This window comes from Dipodomys ordii, unplaced genomic scaffold (genome assembly GCF_000151885.1).
Source record: "Dipodomys ordii isolate 6190 unplaced genomic scaffold, Dord_2.0 Scaffold122, whole genome shotgun sequence".
Lineage (NCBI taxonomy): Eukaryota > Metazoa > Chordata > Mammalia > Rodentia > Heteromyidae > Dipodomys > Dipodomys ordii.
Genome location: NW_012267338.1, coordinates 2,573,016 through 2,591,550, shown reverse-complemented (window position 1 = coordinate 2,591,550; position 18,535 = coordinate 2,573,016). Strand labels below are relative to the sequence as shown.

At 41.8% G+C, this 18,535-nt stretch overlaps 1 protein-coding gene across 1 annotated transcript in view; it reads left to right on the top strand.

The window, feature by feature from the left end:
- Nucleotides 1–18,535, top strand: part of Dchs2 (dachsous cadherin-related 2) — a 77,176-nt gene that overhangs the window by 31,833 nt on the left and 26,808 nt on the right. The window contains exons 10-16 of the mRNA XM_013029715.1: nucleotides 60–669; nucleotides 5,449–5,688; nucleotides 7,840–7,916; nucleotides 8,638–8,755; nucleotides 11,538–11,672; nucleotides 11,942–12,151; nucleotides 13,646–14,503. Of these exons, the coding sequence (XP_012885169.1) occupies nucleotides 60–669; nucleotides 5,449–5,688; nucleotides 7,840–7,916; nucleotides 8,638–8,755; nucleotides 11,538–11,672; nucleotides 11,942–12,151; nucleotides 13,646–14,503 (2,248 nt within the window). The remainder of the gene's footprint in view (nucleotides 1–59; nucleotides 670–5,448; nucleotides 5,689–7,839; nucleotides 7,917–8,637; nucleotides 8,756–11,537; nucleotides 11,673–11,941; nucleotides 12,152–13,645; nucleotides 14,504–18,535) is intronic.

The window sequence follows — 18,535 nt, the reverse complement described above, 5'->3', positions numbered from 1 at the left end:
CCTTCGCGCTGGACGGCGCCTCGGGGGACCTGTTCCTGGCGCGGGCGCTGGACTACGAGCGGACGCCCCACTACCTGCTGCGGGTGTCCGCCCGCGACCCCCGCGCGCGCCCGCCCCGCCACGCCAGCGTCTTCCTCAGCATCGCCGTGGACGACCGGAACGACCACGCCCCGGCCTTCCCCGACGAGTTCGTGGTGCTCGGGGTGGAAGAGAACGTTCCGGAAGGCACGCTGGTGTACAACTTCACCGCCAAGGACGGGGACGGCGGCTTCCTCAACAGCCGCGTGCACTACTCCATGGAGCCCCACCCGGCGGGGCCCAGCCCGTTCCTCATCCACCCGGCCCGCGGCTCGCTGCTCACCGCCGCGCCGCTGGACCGAGAGCGCGTCCCGCGCGTGCCCCTCACCGTCACGGCCTCCGACCAGGCCGCCAACCTGACGGACCGGCGCCTGCGCTCCGTCGTGGCGCACGTGGTGATCCTCGACGTGAACGACCACAGCCCCGCCTTCGTGTCGGCGCCCGTGGCCTGGGTCCCAGAAGACGCGGCCGTGGGCTCCACGGTGCACCACGTCCGAGCCCACGATCCAGACCAGGGCAGGAACGGCAGCGTCACCTACAGCATCCTCCCGGGAGACCACGGCGGGGCCTTCGCGCTGGACGCAGCCTCAGGTAGGGATACCCGGATGCCAGGATGCCCGGATGCAAGCTCCCTTCAGTGTACTTCACCACCATGGCTTGTAACCTCAGACTGCCCTTCTACTGGCTTTTCTTCTTCTTTTTGCACAATGCATTATTCTTGATTCGAGGTGCAACGTGCCACATCCCGAGATCTGGTTCCTGCTGCTTACCTGACCTCCCATGTCCCTTGCCTCCTCCCTCCTCTCTCCAGCCCCTGACACCTTCCTTCCATCCTGAGTCCAGGATGTTTCTTGTTACAGTGGAGCCGTGTGGTACTGGTTCTGTGCCTGGTTTATTCTCCGTGGCACAGTGGTCTCAAGATCCATCCGTGTGGTCACATGTTACAGAATCTCCTGTACAAAGCTTCTCTTTGGGTCAGTGTGGGGCTTGAACTCAGGGCCTGGACGCCGTCCCTGGGCTTTTTAAAAGCTCAAGGCGAGCGCCCTCCCACTTTGAGGCACAGCGCCCCTTCCAGTTTCCTGGCGGTTAATTGGAGATGAGTTTCAGGGACTTTCTTGCCCAGGCTGGCTTCAAACCCGGATCCTCAGATCCCAGCTTCCTTAGAAGCTAGGACTACAGGCCTGAGCCACCCGCACTTGACTGTATGTTTTTTTTCTTCTTCAGGAATCTCAATAATAAACTTTTTCCAGATGAAATATTTTCCATTGCCAGCGACAGTGGTCAAGGGTTTCAATTTCTCCACTTCCTTGCCAGCTCTCCTATTCTGGTTTTCAATAATAGCCATCCTCACAGTCGCCCTACCTCATGGTTCTGACGTGCATTTCCATGTGGATTGGTGACACTAAGCATTTTTTCCATGTACCTTTTGGCCAGTTGGATATTTTATTCAAGTCCTCTGTTCATTTGCACAACAGTTCTTTTTTTCTTGTTTAGTTGCAAGAGTTCTTTATATGTGCTGGCTCTTAACCCTTCAGATATTTTCCCCTCTGGAATATAGGGTGGCCTTTGTCATTGCCGTGAAAACAAACAAACCCTGTAGGTGGCTGAAATCTACTTGCTTATTTATGTTTCTATGGTCTAGTCTTTTATTGTTGTGTGTTCATGCAAAGATTGATATCATGAAGCTTTCCCCTCTCTTTTCTTCTAGGAGTTGTAAGGGTTCCATGTCTTGCATTGAAATCCTCAATCTATTTTGAGTTTATTTGTATGTATGGTATGAAATAATGGGCCAAATTAATTTTTTTCATGGAGATAACTAGTTTTCCTCTTCTATCTGTTGAAGAGATTAATCCTTCCCTTTATGTTTCCTTGCCAGGTGGTGTGTCTACTCTGTTCCCTTGATTTATATAAGTTCAGGCCAGTACCACACTGCTTTCATGGTGGTAACTCGGTGGTATGTTTTGAAGTCAGGAAGGATGATGTTTCAAGTTGTACTTTCTTTTCTCAAGATTATTTTGGCTACTGCGGGTCATTTAAGATTCTAATTTTTGCCCTACTTCTGTGAATAAAAATGCTACTGGAACTTTTGTAGGGATTGCATTGTAGAGTGAACATTTTCTTCATGAACATGAGATACCTTCCCATTTTTCTCTTGTTCAACTCCTTGCATCAATGTTACGTGAATTTGAGTATATGCATTGCTTACTACCTTAGTTAATTTTTTCCTAAATGTTTTATTCCTTGTGCTTGTCCTGTGAGGTTGTCTTCCTAATTTCCTTTTCAGATAACTTCATATTATATTATATTATAGAAATTCAACTGCTTCACTTATGTTCATGTTATGTTTTGTAAATTTATCAAATTTATCTATCATAATAATATAGCTGGGTACTGTTGGCTCATGCATGTAATCCTAGCTATTCAGGAAGCTAAGATCTGAGGACTGTGGTTCAAACCCAGCCTGGACAAGAAAATCTGTGAGACTCTTACCTCCAACTAACCACTAAAAAAAGCCAGAAATGGAGCTATGGCTAACCTTAAGCAAAAAAAGCCCAGGCCTTGAGTTCAAGCCCTTCCCCCCCCCATGCCCACACACTTATGTGTTCTTCAAACTGGGATAATTTTATTTTTTCTGATTTCGGTGTCTTTTTTTTTCTTTTTCTGTCACTTGTAGTCAGTACTTGCTTACAGTTTTCCTTTTTATTTTCTTCTCTTAAAAATGCTAGTTCTTAGGATGTATATGTACTTTGATGTAAAAAATTTTGTCTTGTTATGCTGCTTAACATATATGTGTGCATATATGTATAATGTATCACATATGTATATATGATATATATGATAGATTATATCTTTTTACTTATGACATATACTATATATATGTAAAAAGAGTGTCTTTGGAAAGCAAATATAGTTGGCTTGCTGTCCTCTCATAGGCTAGATATATAGAGTAGCAAGCTTCTTTGCCTCAATCTGGGTCCTTGCAGTTGGCCACGGTGGCAAAGCTAAGTCAAGGTAGGGCCATGACACAGCCACAGCATTATTTAAGGGGGCTTTTTGAGACAGAATCTCTACATTAAGCAAACAAATATTGTTTGTAGTTGGAAGTAAGTCACGTATTTTATTTATTTATTTGTTTATTTATTTATTTGTTCGGTTGTGGGGCTTGAATGGTTACATTCATTTGGTCATTAAGGACCTTGCTTTCACACCAGCTGTGATATTCTGCTTTTTGCAGAAGCATTTCTTTCTTTTCTCTTTTCTTTTCTTTTCTTTCTTTTCTTCTCTTCTCTCTCTTTTTTTTTCTGGGAATTGAATGCAGAGTTGTCATTCCTGATCACTTCAGTTGTCTGGCTCTCACCAGGTTTTCCAGATAATCTATGCGAGAAGTTTTTATGTGACTTGAGGAAAGAATACGTTCAAAATATGAGTCTTGTGAATTTGGCAATGACCATTCTCCACTTGATTGCCAGAGGATATTGAAAATTTAATGAACCTCAGTCTTGTTTTCTGAAAAGTAAAGTCATCCTGATGTGAGCCTTTGGAAAAAAAATTCTCAAATGTCTACCGCTTGACTCAGTTGTTAATAAGAGCATTATTTGGAATGGAACTGAGTGTGGAGGATTTAGAAGCCATGATTATGGCCTGGCTCTATTCTGTTGGAAAATTTCATCAAAATATTCATTAAGTCCTGTCCATATGGTTCCACTCTGAGGCGAGCATGGCTACCACAGCACCCCACTGACAGAGAGAGAGTCCAGACCCAGCTGCTGCCTTCCATGAGAACCACAGTTCTCCAAGGGCCCATTCAGCAAGCCTCCCAGTGTTTTCTGAGGTGGCTTAGGAAGGTTTAGTTGGGATTGCTAATGACAATGAATAAAATTAGAATTGTGCCTCGGTAAGGTAGGTACATGAATCTTGAGCAATCACAGTAGCTGTGGTTGAGGTATTTTTTCCAAAGGCATAAAATGACCATCACTAACAGCATTCACATGAGACAGATTCACTCCCCCCCTTTCAAGTCTCTTGTTCTTATAAAGAAGACATACTGAATTTTCCATCAGCTAATGGCTGTGATGGATAAAGGGGTGGTTAATTATTGAAAAACTGTTTCGTAAAATCTGATTTAATAAAGCTCTTTAATTATTTGAGGGCAAGTTCTTCGAGGAGGGGAGAAGCAATCAATCCCAAAAGAAAAATAAGATTTTGGAATCATGTCACAGCTGTGTGGTACAGCATTTATGTGGTTTAGGTACCTCAATGGCAGCAGGACAGACCTTGGTTTATGTATGAATTTTATTTTCTACATTATAACATTCCTACTTTTTATTGTTAATAAAGCAAAAGGCAGTTTGCTCAGAGTAAAGAGAAGAAATAAGAACTTTGTAGCAAAAATAAGAAGAATTCGTTAGCAAAAATCAACTGTTTTGCTGGGCACTGGTGGCTTACACTTGCAATCCCAGCTACTCAAGAATCTGAGACACAGAAAATTGTAGTTCCATGCCAGCCCAGCTTGAAAAGTCTGTGAGATCCCATCCCCAATAACTAGTATAAAGCTAGACTAGAGGCATGACTACTCAAGTGGTAGAGCATCAGTTGAGCAAGCAAGCTGGGTGCAAGACTGAATTCAAACTGTTATCAACAAAAAGAAAACAAAAACTAAATTAATATCATTATACTCTAATTTTTATCACTTAGTTATTTCAAAATATGTCATGTGACCTATACACAGTATACAGAGTATATTTATGTATATATAAACACACATGTGTGTGCATATTTAGTATAGGTGTCTTTTAAAGTGAGGAAAATGTTAGGTGATTGTTTCAATGGAGTGTTTTCATTAGGCAGTAGTATAAGACCAATTTGATTTATATTTTAAACCGATTTTTTTGACTAAAATTGTTAACATTCTTTGTGCCCATACTATATACCTAGGAATTGAGCTCAGGACCTTGTGTTCTAGCTTGGCTTTTTCACTCCTGGCTGGTGCTCTACCACCTGAGCCACTTCCCTATTCTTAGGGGTTTTTTTGTTTTGTTTTGTTTTGATTTTTGCTAATTGAGTGTAAGAGTCTCTCGGGTTTGTCTTCCTGGATTGTTTTCACACCTTAGTTCTCAGATCTCAGTCTCCTGAGTCACTAGGATTGTGGCCTTGAGTCACTGGCACCTGACTGAGAGTATTCATTCTTTACTATAGATAACATAGGAATTTAAATTTAATTCAGCACGTCATTCTTATTTTATGATTCATTCTTTGACAAAAGAAAGTTCTGCATTTTGAACAAGTTCAAGTAAGTTAGACATAGATTAGAACAGACCCAACTAATCTAATTGTATTTATAACATATGGATCTCATGTTTCTCAAAACAGGCCTACTGACTACAGCTTGTCCTTTGGATTATGAAATCAGAACTCAGTATATCCTGACCATCATGGCCCGGGATGGTGGCACACCAGCGCTGTCCTCCTCTCAGATAGTGACTGTGACTGTTCTTGACGTGAATGACCAGGCCCCGCTGTTCATGCAGCCGCTGTATGAAGCTTCTGTTAAAGAAAATCAAAGTCCAGGAGCGTTTGTCACAAGGGTTGAAGCTGAGGACAGAGATTTAGGTAATTAAGAGATAGGGAAACTGAGGGGAAATGAACCCCCACAAACAGTTGCTACTTATCCAGATTTCCAGTATTTTGCATACATGCCCAAACACATAAAAATGCATGCTTTTATTTAGCACTGGTGATTTTATTACTAGCTAGAATCCTAGAACTTTTACTTAAGCTGTGTATCCTTGAGCAGACTACTAATCTTCTGTGTTCCTCTGATAGATGTGAAATGTAGATGACAAGAGTGTTTAATTTGGCATTCTATTATGAGAATGAATGAATTATTACATTTACAGAGCTCAGATCAACTTCCTTCGTGACTGTTGTAACTGTTATAATTTCTATCAACCTCTGAATACAGATAACAACATTGGAGTGAACAATTACCCTGGATAGAATTTTATAAATTTCAGGGCTGGGAAGGTGGCTCGGTGGTAGAGCACTTGCCTTGTATGCCTGAGGCCCTGGGTTCGATTCCTCAGCACCACATAAGCAAAAAGAAAAAAGCCGGAAGTGGCGCTGTGGCTCAAGTGGTAGAGCGCTAGCCTTGAGCTGAAGAGTTGAGGGACAGCGCCCAGGCCCAGAGTTCAGGCCCCAGGACCGGAGGCAAAAAACAAAAAAAACAACAACAACAGAATTTTATAAATTTCATAGACTTGCTCTTTGATGTCTTCAAATCTCTTCTGGCATTTAAGTTTCAGTAATATTAACAATATTCTGTTTTATTTTAAGCCAAATAATGGTAAAAATTATAGTGCAGTGTTTTCTATTAGCATCATATTCTGAGTTTTTCCATCAGAACTAATATAGTTTAATAAGCCAGTGACTTTTAAATTTACTTTTTCCTATAGTAAGCAACACTATATTTTAGAATATTATTTTGTTCTTTTAAAAATTGTAACATATGTGTTATAGCAATAATAGCACCATCCTCCTTAGATTGTTTATCAAAAAATAACAGATTTCAATCCATACTAAATTTTATGATGTTTGCCAGCCTTACATTTCTGATAAAGAGCATCATTTTAATAAAATGCGTTTGACAGGAAATTGCATGAGAGATAGCCTAGCTTTTCCTCTTTTGGCCAGAGAGGGGCAGTATGATCAAAGAGTTTATCTTCCTTTCCCAAAGAAAGACGGGGCTGGAGTGAGCTAACCATGTTCCTTCTCCTCCACCCCCACCCCCATCTGTGCTTAGAGAATTTGTTTAGCACATTTCTGCCACTATTCATTGTCAGAGCATTGGAAACAATGGAGAACATATATAAACTTTATGTTTCCCGTGCAGTAAAGTTCTATTTGGATGTGCTCTGTTGGGCTGTACATAACGAACATTTCCGACGCCGTGCACTTTAACAATTATGTAACAGTGCCTGTTGCCAGGGACAACTTTATCGATTTTACTTTTTATTTTTACAATGGAATCCACTTGCATCATTGCTTTTAAGAATTGCTCTCAAATGTTTGCATGTATTAACTAAAGATGATTACTATAAATACACTCTTCTGAGTTTTTATAGTCAAGATGCCTAGCCTGAATGCCATTTTGTTTTGGAATGGGCTGTCTGCAACCTGTTCATTATAACTGGATTGAAGGCATGTTATAATAGAGATGATGGTCACAACTCTAAATTAAGATGCAACATTGTTGTTTGTGCCCTTTTGCTTCAGTGGATCTCTGCAGTATACCTCCACATCTTGAGTCTCATGCACTCCTACGAGCTTTCTACATGGTTTGGGTTTACTGGAAATTTCAATGTTTTCAGTGAGGCCAGATCTGTTAAGCAGGTGGTTATATAAATACATGTGCTATTGAATATGTTTTCCTGCAGTCTCCTTGTTTTTCCTTAGTAGGTTAAAACAATGAAATAGGATTATGCATGCGAATTAGGTGACGTAGTCAAGATTTTAACATAATTGGCATCTTGTTGGAATTTATGAATGGTTTACTTTATAGTATGTATTTTAAAAAAATACTACAGCGTTACTCAAGAGCAGAGAGCTCCACATATGTTTTCTAACATTCTACAATGCAGTTTTTTTTTTTTTTTAATGTAGGCGTGGAGTGTTTGGCATTCAAAGCCCATGGGGATGTGAGCACAAATGTTTATGATGTATGAGTCACACTAATTCTCGCAGAAGTTTCTTCTTGTATTAAAGGGGGAGTGAACTACCAGATTTTAACTGGGGTATTAAAACTGCCCCAGCATTCAGTGTCCCCCAACAAAAGCTCCATTGTGAGTGAGCAAAGATCTATTCCTGAAACATCTCTCCCTGGCTCCCTGGCAGGAGGGGTACCCAGTGAGTCATGGGGCTGAAATGTTTGCTCCACAGTGGTGTTTACAAAATATCTTACCAGTATATTGTCATGTAGAAATATAGAATGTGATTCTTGTCTCCTAGAAATGCATTCCCCTACCTGAACGAACTACATCTGATTCCTAGAAAATCTGTCTCTGTGCTGGATGTACCCTGGAACCCTCCAAACCTATACTTGCAGCCAGTTAAATTCATTAAGTTTAAACTGTAAGAAGCATCTAATTTCAGAAGTGCAAAATATGGGGAACAAGTGTCTTAGATAAGTGGTCTTTGCACTTTGGCTTTTGAGTCTCATGGCTTTATCTGCATGGGCAAAACAAAACAAAAGAAGTACCATACTGTTCACTCTTCAAGGGAGACTTCTTTGTATTTGGATCAAGGGATATGAAAGGTAAAACACCTCATGCATGGAAATTTGTAAGAATGTTCACTTTAGTAGACACTGTACTTGGCAAAAATATCCATCGACTCTCTGTGTGTACTTACTAGGTACTCGCTGAAAAGCCCTCTGATTCTTCACCAGCACTATTTCCCCAGTTTTAGATTCAACATAACCCAGGGTACGTGGGAAGATCCACCAGATGGAGGCACAGATCAATCTTACTTTGTGCCCCGTTCTAATAACTGATTTTTACCCAGGTCTTACCGGAGGAATTTAGAGGTAGGCCAGACCATTGGCGCATTCTAAAACTTGAATCTTCCAATTTGAAGTCACGGGACTTTGCTAGAGAAAGTTACAAGGGCATGCTAATGGAAGGTACCACCCACTTAGGCTACTTAGGCTACTTAGTCTTTAGTACTCACCACCTAATTAGTACTTCTGCCAACCCTTAGTACTGTCCTGCTTACCTGTCCCTGAGATTTGATTGACCATCTTTATGTAAATTTCTCCTATAAGTTATTTATAGAAATACTAAAAGAGAAAGACCAATCACAACTTCACTCACTCAGACGACATTCCCTGTTAACCCTTTGGTCTATACCCTTACTGCATTAAATACATTGTATTATTACCATGTATTTGTTTATTAGTCTGTCTCCTCTCTAGATTATAAACTCCTGGATTCAGGACATTTTATCTACTTTTATCACAGATCCTTAAGTTAATGCAAGGTTTGATATCAGAGCTCAATAGATACTTTGGACCAAAGGATCTGGGAGAGCAAAGCAAAGATGTGACTTGCTTCATTTCAAATTCCTTCATGTGTGCATTCCTTCCAACACCCATGCACAATCCTTTTTGTTTTAGATTGCCTAAGGGTACAGGCATTTTGTTGTTGATGAATTCTTTATCTAATAAGATGTTCTTTCCAAACTTTAATCTGGAAAGAGCCTTCTCCCCTAGTTAGAATTAGAATTCTTTAGTAATTCTCTATTGTATTTTATAAAAGGTGGGGGGAGCAAAGTTTTGTCTTTTTTTTTTAAATGTCAGTTCTGGGGCTTGAACTCAGGGCCTAGATGCTATCCCTGAGCTTTTTATGCTGAAGGCTAGGGCTCTACCACTTGAGCCATAGCTCCACTTACAGTTTTTTTTTGGGAGGGGGTTTGGAGGTTTTTGTGGAGTTCAGTCTCACAAACTTTTCTGTCTGGGCTGGCTTTGAGCTTTGATCCTCAGATCTCAGCTTCCTGAGTAGCTAGGATTACAGGTGTAGCCATCGGCGCCCAGCTAGTCTTGTCTTTTTATTAGCTTACTAGCGAGGTGTTTTATGAAGTGAGTCCAGTTTACCTCCTTCTTTAATTCCTGTTCCTTTCTCTAGGACAGACTTTTTTTGTAAGCTTTTATTTCCTGGGAAAGTATTTAGGTTCTTTCGGTCTTTCTCTAGTCTCTCTTACTGAACTCTAACATTGCAGCAAGACTACAGCCATGAGAAAGTGACTGTGTTTCAAAACCTTTACATGAACAAGGAAGGGGTCAGATCTGGCCAGTGATCTATAGTTCGCCATTCTCTGGTCTGACATACATGGCTAAGATATCTAACTCATTACTTCCAAGTTTCATGAGGTCATCAAGTAGAGGATAAATGAGCTGTCCTATTAGATAAATTTTTGGAGTGTGCTAGGTTTCTATGATTTGAGCCAAAAAGAGAAGGGGGAAAACCATTAGTCATTACAGCTAGAGAAAAATATAATTGAATTGAAAAAATTTTAGGATAGAGATCGATGGAATTCACAGGAAAATTTCAAGAGAGAGTCGTGAAAGAATTATTTTTGTATTAGAGATGGCACAACAGAGACAGAGTTAATGACCGATGGAGAAGGCTATAAGAGTTCTTTCCCAATGCCCCATTTCTTTGAAGTATAAAGGAAGTGACTTGTGAGTGACTTGAATGGACAGGGAAAAGTTGCCAGATGACAGTGACATTTCAGTGGTCTCCATCTGTTTTGTTGTGACATTTTTCAGTCTCAAGATCTGTTGGACAATTAAGGAGAACAGAGAGATGTAAGAAATTGGTCTCAATATCCAAAGGGATAGTTGTGAAGTTTCTCTGAGCTGAGTCTTTGCTGGACATCCATGTTTGGCAAAAAACCACAGGACCTAAGTAAAGAAGCAAGGTTGCTGAAGCGAAAGCTCATGGGCCTGAACTGCATAGGAAAGAAAAAAATGGAGGAAAAGGGCTTTGAAGGGCATCAAGAAGAAGTCAGAGGGTGCAAGTGGTCGATCTAGGAGCAGGTATATGGGTATATGTACACACACAAGCACATGTATTGGAACACTCACATTCTTCAGCAGAATATGTCCTCAGAATATCACAAAATGTCTTCAGATCCAGATTTCCATTTGGCTTAGCCAACTGATGGAATTAGACTAAATCGAATTCATTTTTTACTTTCCTAGTTCTCAAGTATGAGGATGTCATGGTTTTTTTTTTTCTTTTCTTTCCTTTTTTTTTTTCCTGGAGGGTTACAAGGGTGTAAGGAGGAAGAAGCGAGTGACTGGTTGAAACCACAAAAATATGGGGAGAATTATGGGAAGAATTATTTTCAAAATGTGAAGTCATTTCTCACTTTAGATAAGAGACTCACTACAAAGTTAAAAAGAAAAAAGAAAAAGCAAGAATCACTGCATAAGCGTCTCTGTGGGTTTGCCTACAGAGGCAGGGCATAAACAGAATCCTTTAGCTGAGTACAACCTTCTAAATAGTAGGTCAGTCTACAGACACTGTCCTGTGTCCCCCAAGCTTACAATTATGTCATTAAATCGCAATCAGGGGTGTTAGAAGGAGTAATTAGGAATATGTTGTAGGGTTGCACACTCGTAAGAAAAAATTATGGGAAGGAAAAAATCCCAAGCATTCACTGTGGGGAGGTCTCAGAAGACTTTTGAAAAATCACTCAGTGCAGCTTAGAGGTCTTTATTCTGCAAGCACAGCCAATGAGATGTTTCTCTTACCTTGATTTGAAGGCTGATTAGGGATCCTGCCTCTCTCATCTATGGAAAAGGAACATGTTCAAGGAGAAATGAGTAAGAAATGGGTCACATTATCCGAAGGGATGGTTGTGAATCTCTCTTCCCCTGCTTTTTTTTTTTTTTTTTTAAGGAATCAACTCCCAACTTCAGTTTGAAATCATGCCAGGCGCTTCCTCTGGGCTTTTCAAGATCAATCCTGACAGTGGAGAGGTGGTGACAGCCACCATACTGGACAGAGAAATTCAGCAAGTTTTTACCCTTTTAGGTAAGGGATTCCTACCCCTACTCCTGTTCTCACCCCAACCTCTTTCCCTATTCCCCCTCCTCCCCTCCCTCCCCCCCCAACCCTCCATGTGCTAAAGATTAGGAAGATCAGCAATGTAAATTTTACATTTCAGTAGGGTGTCTTTAAATGAGCTGTTACTGATCCAAGCCCCTCCATTAGTTTAATCTGATGCTGTTTAGTTAACACAACATAGTTTCCAGGTGAGTTAATGGCCACAACCCATCTGTCTTCTTTGTGTCCCATGCCAGTGCTTGTGCGGGATAGGGGAGCCCCTGAACTGTCTAGCACCACAACAATTCTTTGCACTGTTGAAGATGAAAATGACCACGCCCCGGAATTTATTGTCCCTGACCATGACATCGAGGTTCTAGAGAATCGAGAGCCAGAGACTGTCTATACTGTTTGGGCCTCTGATCAGGATGCTGGCAATAATGGAACTGTCAGATATCACATAATACGTAAGTATCTTTAAATTAAAATTCCCTCTAGGATGCAGACTGGGTTGATATACGGTATTTGGTCATTCTTCTATATTGAGTATCTGTTTTATTTTCCTATGAAACGCACATGCAGTAAGAGCTGATGGCGCTATGGGCATCCTCACTACCTCTGCTGAATTCAGACATTCTGAACCACTGCCCTCCATGTTTGTTTATTTGTTTGTTTGTTGGTCATGGGGCTTGAACTCATGGCCTGGGCACTATCCCTGAGCTCTTTTGCTCAAGACTAGCACTCTACAACTTAGAGCCACAACTCCACTTTCAGTTTTCTGGCAGTTAATTGGAGATGAGAGTCATCTGGACTTTTCAGCCTGGGGATTCGCAGGGATCAGCCTTCTGAGTAGCTAGGATTGCAGGCATGAGCCACCAGCGCCCAGCCTAAAGCTGGGCCTATAATCCTAAGAGGTAGAAGCAGAAGGATTGAATGTCTAGGTCAGCCTGGGCAAAGGTAGTGATGAGACCTTGTCTCAAAAACAAAATAAAAACAAAAAGACTGGGCACGCTATAGAGCTTAGTGGCAAGTCCTTGCCTAGCCCTGCAAAAATAAAATAAAAAGAAGAAGGAGGAGGAGAGCCCTCAAGGCTATGACTTGAGACACAGTTCTAGTGTGATAGCCTTTCCTGTCCAAGCTTGCTTCAAACTGTGATCCTCAGATCTCACCCTCCTGACTTGCTAAGATTATAGGTGTGAGCTGTATTACAGTACTTGACTGTATCTTGTTTTTAATTCCTTAAAATAATGTTTCATTCCTTTATCCTTGTAGGGAACCATATAAGACCCTCAAAATCATTTGGCAGGACAGAGCCAAGTATTCTCATTGTCTGCCTATTTTGATAATTTTGTATGGATGAAGAGTGATGTCATTAATATTTAAATGGTCCTTGGCAGATAAAAGTAATCAGAAATAAATTTTTAGCAGTACTTGGGTTTGAACTCAGGGTCTTAGGCTTGCCAAACAGGTGTTCTACCACTAGAGCCATGCCTCCAGGCCTTTTTGCTTTAGTTATTTTTTGCATAAGGCCAACCTGAACTGCAGCTCTCCTATTTACACTGGTGCATAGCTAAGGTGAAGATGCCCACTACTACACCCAGCTTTTTATTTATTATTTATTTATTATTATCGTTTAGTCCTAAGGGGTTTCAATTCAACGTGTCAGTTAGTGAGTAAAATACATTTTGATTAGTGTTACCCCTTTCAGCATTCTCTCCATCTACTCCCCACCTTTTATTCAATAACAATGGGTCTTGCTAATCTGTTGTGAGGGGGGCCAGCCTCAATCTTTGATCCTTTAGATCTTAGCCTTCTGTAATAACTAGTGAGCCATTGTGGCTGGTTTAGGAAAGAAATATTTTTAAAGCATATATATTCATAAACATATATGTATATATATTGTTAGCAAACAGATATCACCTTTGCAATTCAAATACATTTTTCATTGCCTTCTGTAACAGATGGGAACACCAATGACTCCTTCGCTATTCATGAAATGTCAGGGGAACTGTCGACCACACATGCCTTGGACAGGGAGCAAGTCAGCAATTTCACGCTACTCATCCTCTGCTCTGACTTGGGGCATCCACCTCGGAGCTCTGTGCTGCAGTTGCAAGTCAGGGTTTTGGATGACAATGACAACAGCCCCTCCTTTCCTCTGCTGTATTACCAGTCTTCCGTGAGAGAAGATGCTCAACTAGGGACTGTGGTTCTGGTCCTGGCAGCCAAGGATAGGGACCTGGGCCGGAATGGGCAAACAGAGTACTTTCTGATGGACGAGTCTTCCAGTGCATTCACCATTGATTCTGCAGCAGGCATTCTGAGAACCACCCTCACTCTGGACCGGGAAACCACATCTCAGTATACATTTCGAGCCGTGGCCAGAGACTGTAGCATCCAGGGCTCAAGAAGCACCACAGTAACCGTAAACATAGCTGTCACTGATGCTAACGACAATGACCCCATTTTGGAACAGAACCCTTTTGATATCTTCCTTTCACCCCAGTTGCCAACAAACCAAACGATTGCTTTTTTGAGAGCGCATGATCCAGACATGGGGCCCAATGGAACTGTCTCTTTTAGTTTTGCTGATGCTCAGTCAGTGGTTTCTATTGACGCGTACACAGGAGAAATTACACTTCGGCAAAATCCATCTCCAGAATATTTTCCTCTCTGGTTACAGTTAAGAGTCACCGATCATGGGGCCCCAGCCAGGGCAACCACCGGCCTTGTGGTCATTCACATGGAAGGAGAAGCTGTAAAGGTTTCCTTCAGCCAGCATGTATATAAAGGATTTGTGATGGAAAATTGTGAGGCAGGTGAGTGTCCCCTCAAGTCGTTTGTAGACTCTGTCTGCTTTGATTTTTTCAAATGTTCAGTACTATAGATGGAATGCTTTTGAAGATTCAGTGGGAAACTTCTGAGTGGAAGGTGCATGTGGTAGAGGCTGCTTGCCTCATGGTGGCCAGGGACTAGAGAGGAAATGCCCATGCCCAGCCTGACTTCCCTCCTTCCATCCCACCCCTTACTCTCTACTCTCTTGAGCTTTTTCCTTTGAAATGGTGGCATTCACATTTAGGGTTTTTCTCCCCCCACACACACCTCAAGAATCTCTGAAACACCTTCACAGATATACCCAGGCATGCATTTTACTTATCCCTTCTGGCCTCTCTCAGCTAGTCAAGATGCTGGTCAAGATTAACCATCACAATGTCAATTACAGTTTCCAATTTAAAAGTAAGTCTCAGTAGGCAAAATCTCTGTAAGAGGCAGGCATGAATTGCTCACTTATTCATGAGTGTTTGTAGCTAGAAGTTGCAGTCAACCATAGGCAGAGACTGGTCAGCCAGCAGGATGACCAGAAGAGTGGTCCATGGAGCTCCCTGTCCATCCTATTCCTACTGCTGCCCAGCCCTGTCCCCTTACTCCCCCTCACCCCTAAATTTGAATCTAGATTAGAGAGACTTCAACCATCTTGTTGAGTCCTGTTAAAAGCTCAGGGTAGAGCTAGGCACTGGTGGCTATGGTTATAATGCTGAGATCTGAGAATGGTGGTTAGAAGCCAGTTGGGGCAGGAACGTTTGTGAGACTTAACCTTCAATTAACCACCAAAAATCTGGAAGTGGAGCAGTGGTAGAGTTCTTGCTTTGAGGGGGAAAAAACCCTCAGGGACAATGCTTAAGCCCTGAATGTAAGCCAAAACAAAATAAAACCAAAGCTAAAGATAAGCCACTTGGTGGCCAACAGTGTCTGAGCCTACTACAGTGTGTAAAGAAACCTTTTACAAGTGAGCTTTGGTTTCTCTTGTTTCCCTTCTGATGAACCAGCAATTGTTTCCTCTGCCTAGGCTGTTCACAAATGCATATATTTCTGTGAATTTTATTATTCTGGAAAAACTGAAATGATATATGATGTTTATGCCCCGATTTGAAGTAAACACTCAAACTTGGGAAAAGTTGAAATAATATTAAAACACGATGACACATGGGGGCACTCTAACTAGTAAAATAGACAATATTGTCAAGTAAATTACTGAGATCTTGGTATTTTGGAGGGGGGAAAAAAGAACCCTTCTTTTGACCCTTTGGCAGTTGATCCAGTGACTTCTGGCTGCTACTGTCTATGTGCAGGGCCAGATGTTAGAGTACAGAACTGTGACTGGAGTTGGTACAGCTCGGGGGAGCTCTGTGTGTCTCCAGGCATGGCACAGGGACAGGCAGGTATGGGAAACAGAATGACCTGTCCCTGGCTGCTGGTAGCTCTACCTGTAATCCCAGCTACTTAGGAGATCGAGATCTGAAGATCACAGTTCAAAGCCAGCTTGGACAAACAGTCCATATCTCTAATTTGCTGGAAGTCGAGCTGTCACTCAAGTGATAGAACATCATCATCCTTGAGTAAAAAAGCTAAGGAATAGTGCCTAGGCCTTGAGTACTGAACGTGTGCACACACGTGCACACACACACACATGAAACTTGTCACTGGTGTACTGTAAAAATTAAATTGAGTTGTAAAGAATTCTTACTCATCACCTGGATTTACTATTATTGCTATTTTTCTCCATCTCAAATCCTTACTTGCAGTTTATAAAGTAACTGGGTTATATATTCTCAGCAGAGTAAGTAGTAATTTCAAAACAGTTGTATGGCTATGACAAAACAGTTGTAAAGCCTTATCATCCAGTTTATTTTTCTCTCCAAAACCAGATAAGTGTTATACTTTCCAAGGAGATAGATGACATTGGCTCTGAAATACAGCTCAACCTATAAATTCTTTTTGTTTTTTCTTTTTGTGCTGATTATGGGGCTTGAAATCAGGACCTGGGCTCTATCCTTGAGATTCTTTTGGTCAAGGCTAGCACCCTAAGCACTCTACCACTTAAGCCAGATTGCCACTTCTGGCTTTTTGGTAGTTTATTGGAGATAGAGAGTTTCACACATTTTCCAGCTTGAGCTGGCTTTGAACCACAATCCTCAGATCTGAGCATCCTGAGTAGTTAGGATTACAGGCTTGAGCCACTGGCACCTGGCCCCACATATAAATTCTTATGAGGAGGAAAAGAAGAAAGCAAATAGTGTCCGTCCTTCCTCTTATCATGACAATCTCATAGGTGGAATGGCATTCATTGGAATGAGTACCGTCTAGGTGGCCATTTATAATATGGATCTCATGACCTGTCTTCTGATTCAAAGGTAGCTCCACAGGAGATGGAAGACCTGAGGCAAGACCAGGTTTTTCTCAGAAGGTACATATCACCTGAGGCAGGTTTTAACTTTGAATCATCCCAGTTATACATGTAAGCCTCAGACAAAGACCTCATTTATTAAAATAGCTGGGCGCTCCATCCCCAGGGTGACCAGATGTCTGTACTTGTAAGCCCTTATGAAGGAGGCTAGAAAGTATGCACAGACCATGATGCCTTCACGTTTATTTTGTAAAGCAGGATTTCTCTGTGGGTTATAGTAGTCTTGTTGAAATGACCAGTTTTCTTTTTCTAGAAAAAAAAGAAAAGATGCAGGAAGCCAAGTGGTAATCAGAAAGTTGCTTGCTAATCCTAAACAATTAAGAGCAGGAGATGAGTCAAGTGTTGACTATCCCCAGCCGGTCATCCTATTTCCTGGAGCAGAGCTTCCCCGGCATTCACTGCCAGGCTGGGCTCCACGATGCTTCATGGACTGTCTGCACCTCCAGTGCTCACCACCTACTTCTGGTTCACACATTCCTCACTGTGGCTAAGCCTTGTGTCTCACTCCAGGCTTCCATCCTGGGAGCCTTTTTATGGTGTCCTTATGGTGATTCTGCCTAACCCTCTGTTCCAAACCATTATGTTTTGTTGGTAAATGTAATCAGGGTTAATATTTCAAAACTCTATTGAGCTGGGTGCTGGTGGCTCATACATAGCTACTCAGGAGGTTAAGATCTGAGGATCAAGGTTTGAAGCCAGCCCTGGGCAGAAAAGTCCCCAGAAAAAGCCCCAGAAAGGTCTGGGGCTTGAACTCATGGCCTCAGAGCTGTTCCCTCAGCTTTTGTGCTCAAGGCTGGTATTCTACCACTGGAGCCACAGCTTCACTACCAGCTTTTTGGTGGTTAATTGGAGATAAGAGTTTCACAGGCTTTCCTGCCCTGCCTGACTTTGAACTGTGATCCTCAGATCTCAGCCTTCTGAGTAGCTAGGCATGACCCATTGGCGCCTGGCTATTTCATTTTTAGTGTAGTTTTCCATGTACAACTTTCCCCTTTGTACTGCTTTGCTGCATCCCATAATAATCATGATGAGGTCCTTTTGTTTTCATCTCAAGATAGTTTCTTTCTAATTTCCTTGTTTACTTCTTTGTTGATGCATTGGTTGTTCACATATTTGGGGATTTTCCAGTTTTCCTTTTCCTAATGATTTCAAGTTTCATTTTGTTGTGGTTGGAAAAGATATTTGGTCTGATTTCAGTCTTGCTAAATTTACTAGCACTTGCTTTGTGACCTAGCATGTGAGCTATCCTGGAGAAAGTTCTGTGTGTCCTTGAGGAAAAGCGTATTCAACGTACTCCATGCATGTTGTCTACATACAGTGATCTACAGATTCATTCACCTCATTTGTTCTTTGTGTTATCTTCTGTTCAGTTGATCTATCAGTTAGTTGTCAATGTTTGCTTCTTTCGGGTGCTTTGCTGGCAGGCGCGGGTATTTGTGATTGTTGTATCTTCCTGGTTACTGGATACTTTTATGGTTGTATAATACCCTTGTCTCTCCATTTCCACCCATGAGTTGTATAGTTCATTTTCATCAATATCCAGTGTGCTCTATTGCTGCACTTAGAAACACAAAGTTCGGCTGGGAAGGTAGCTCAGTGATAGAGT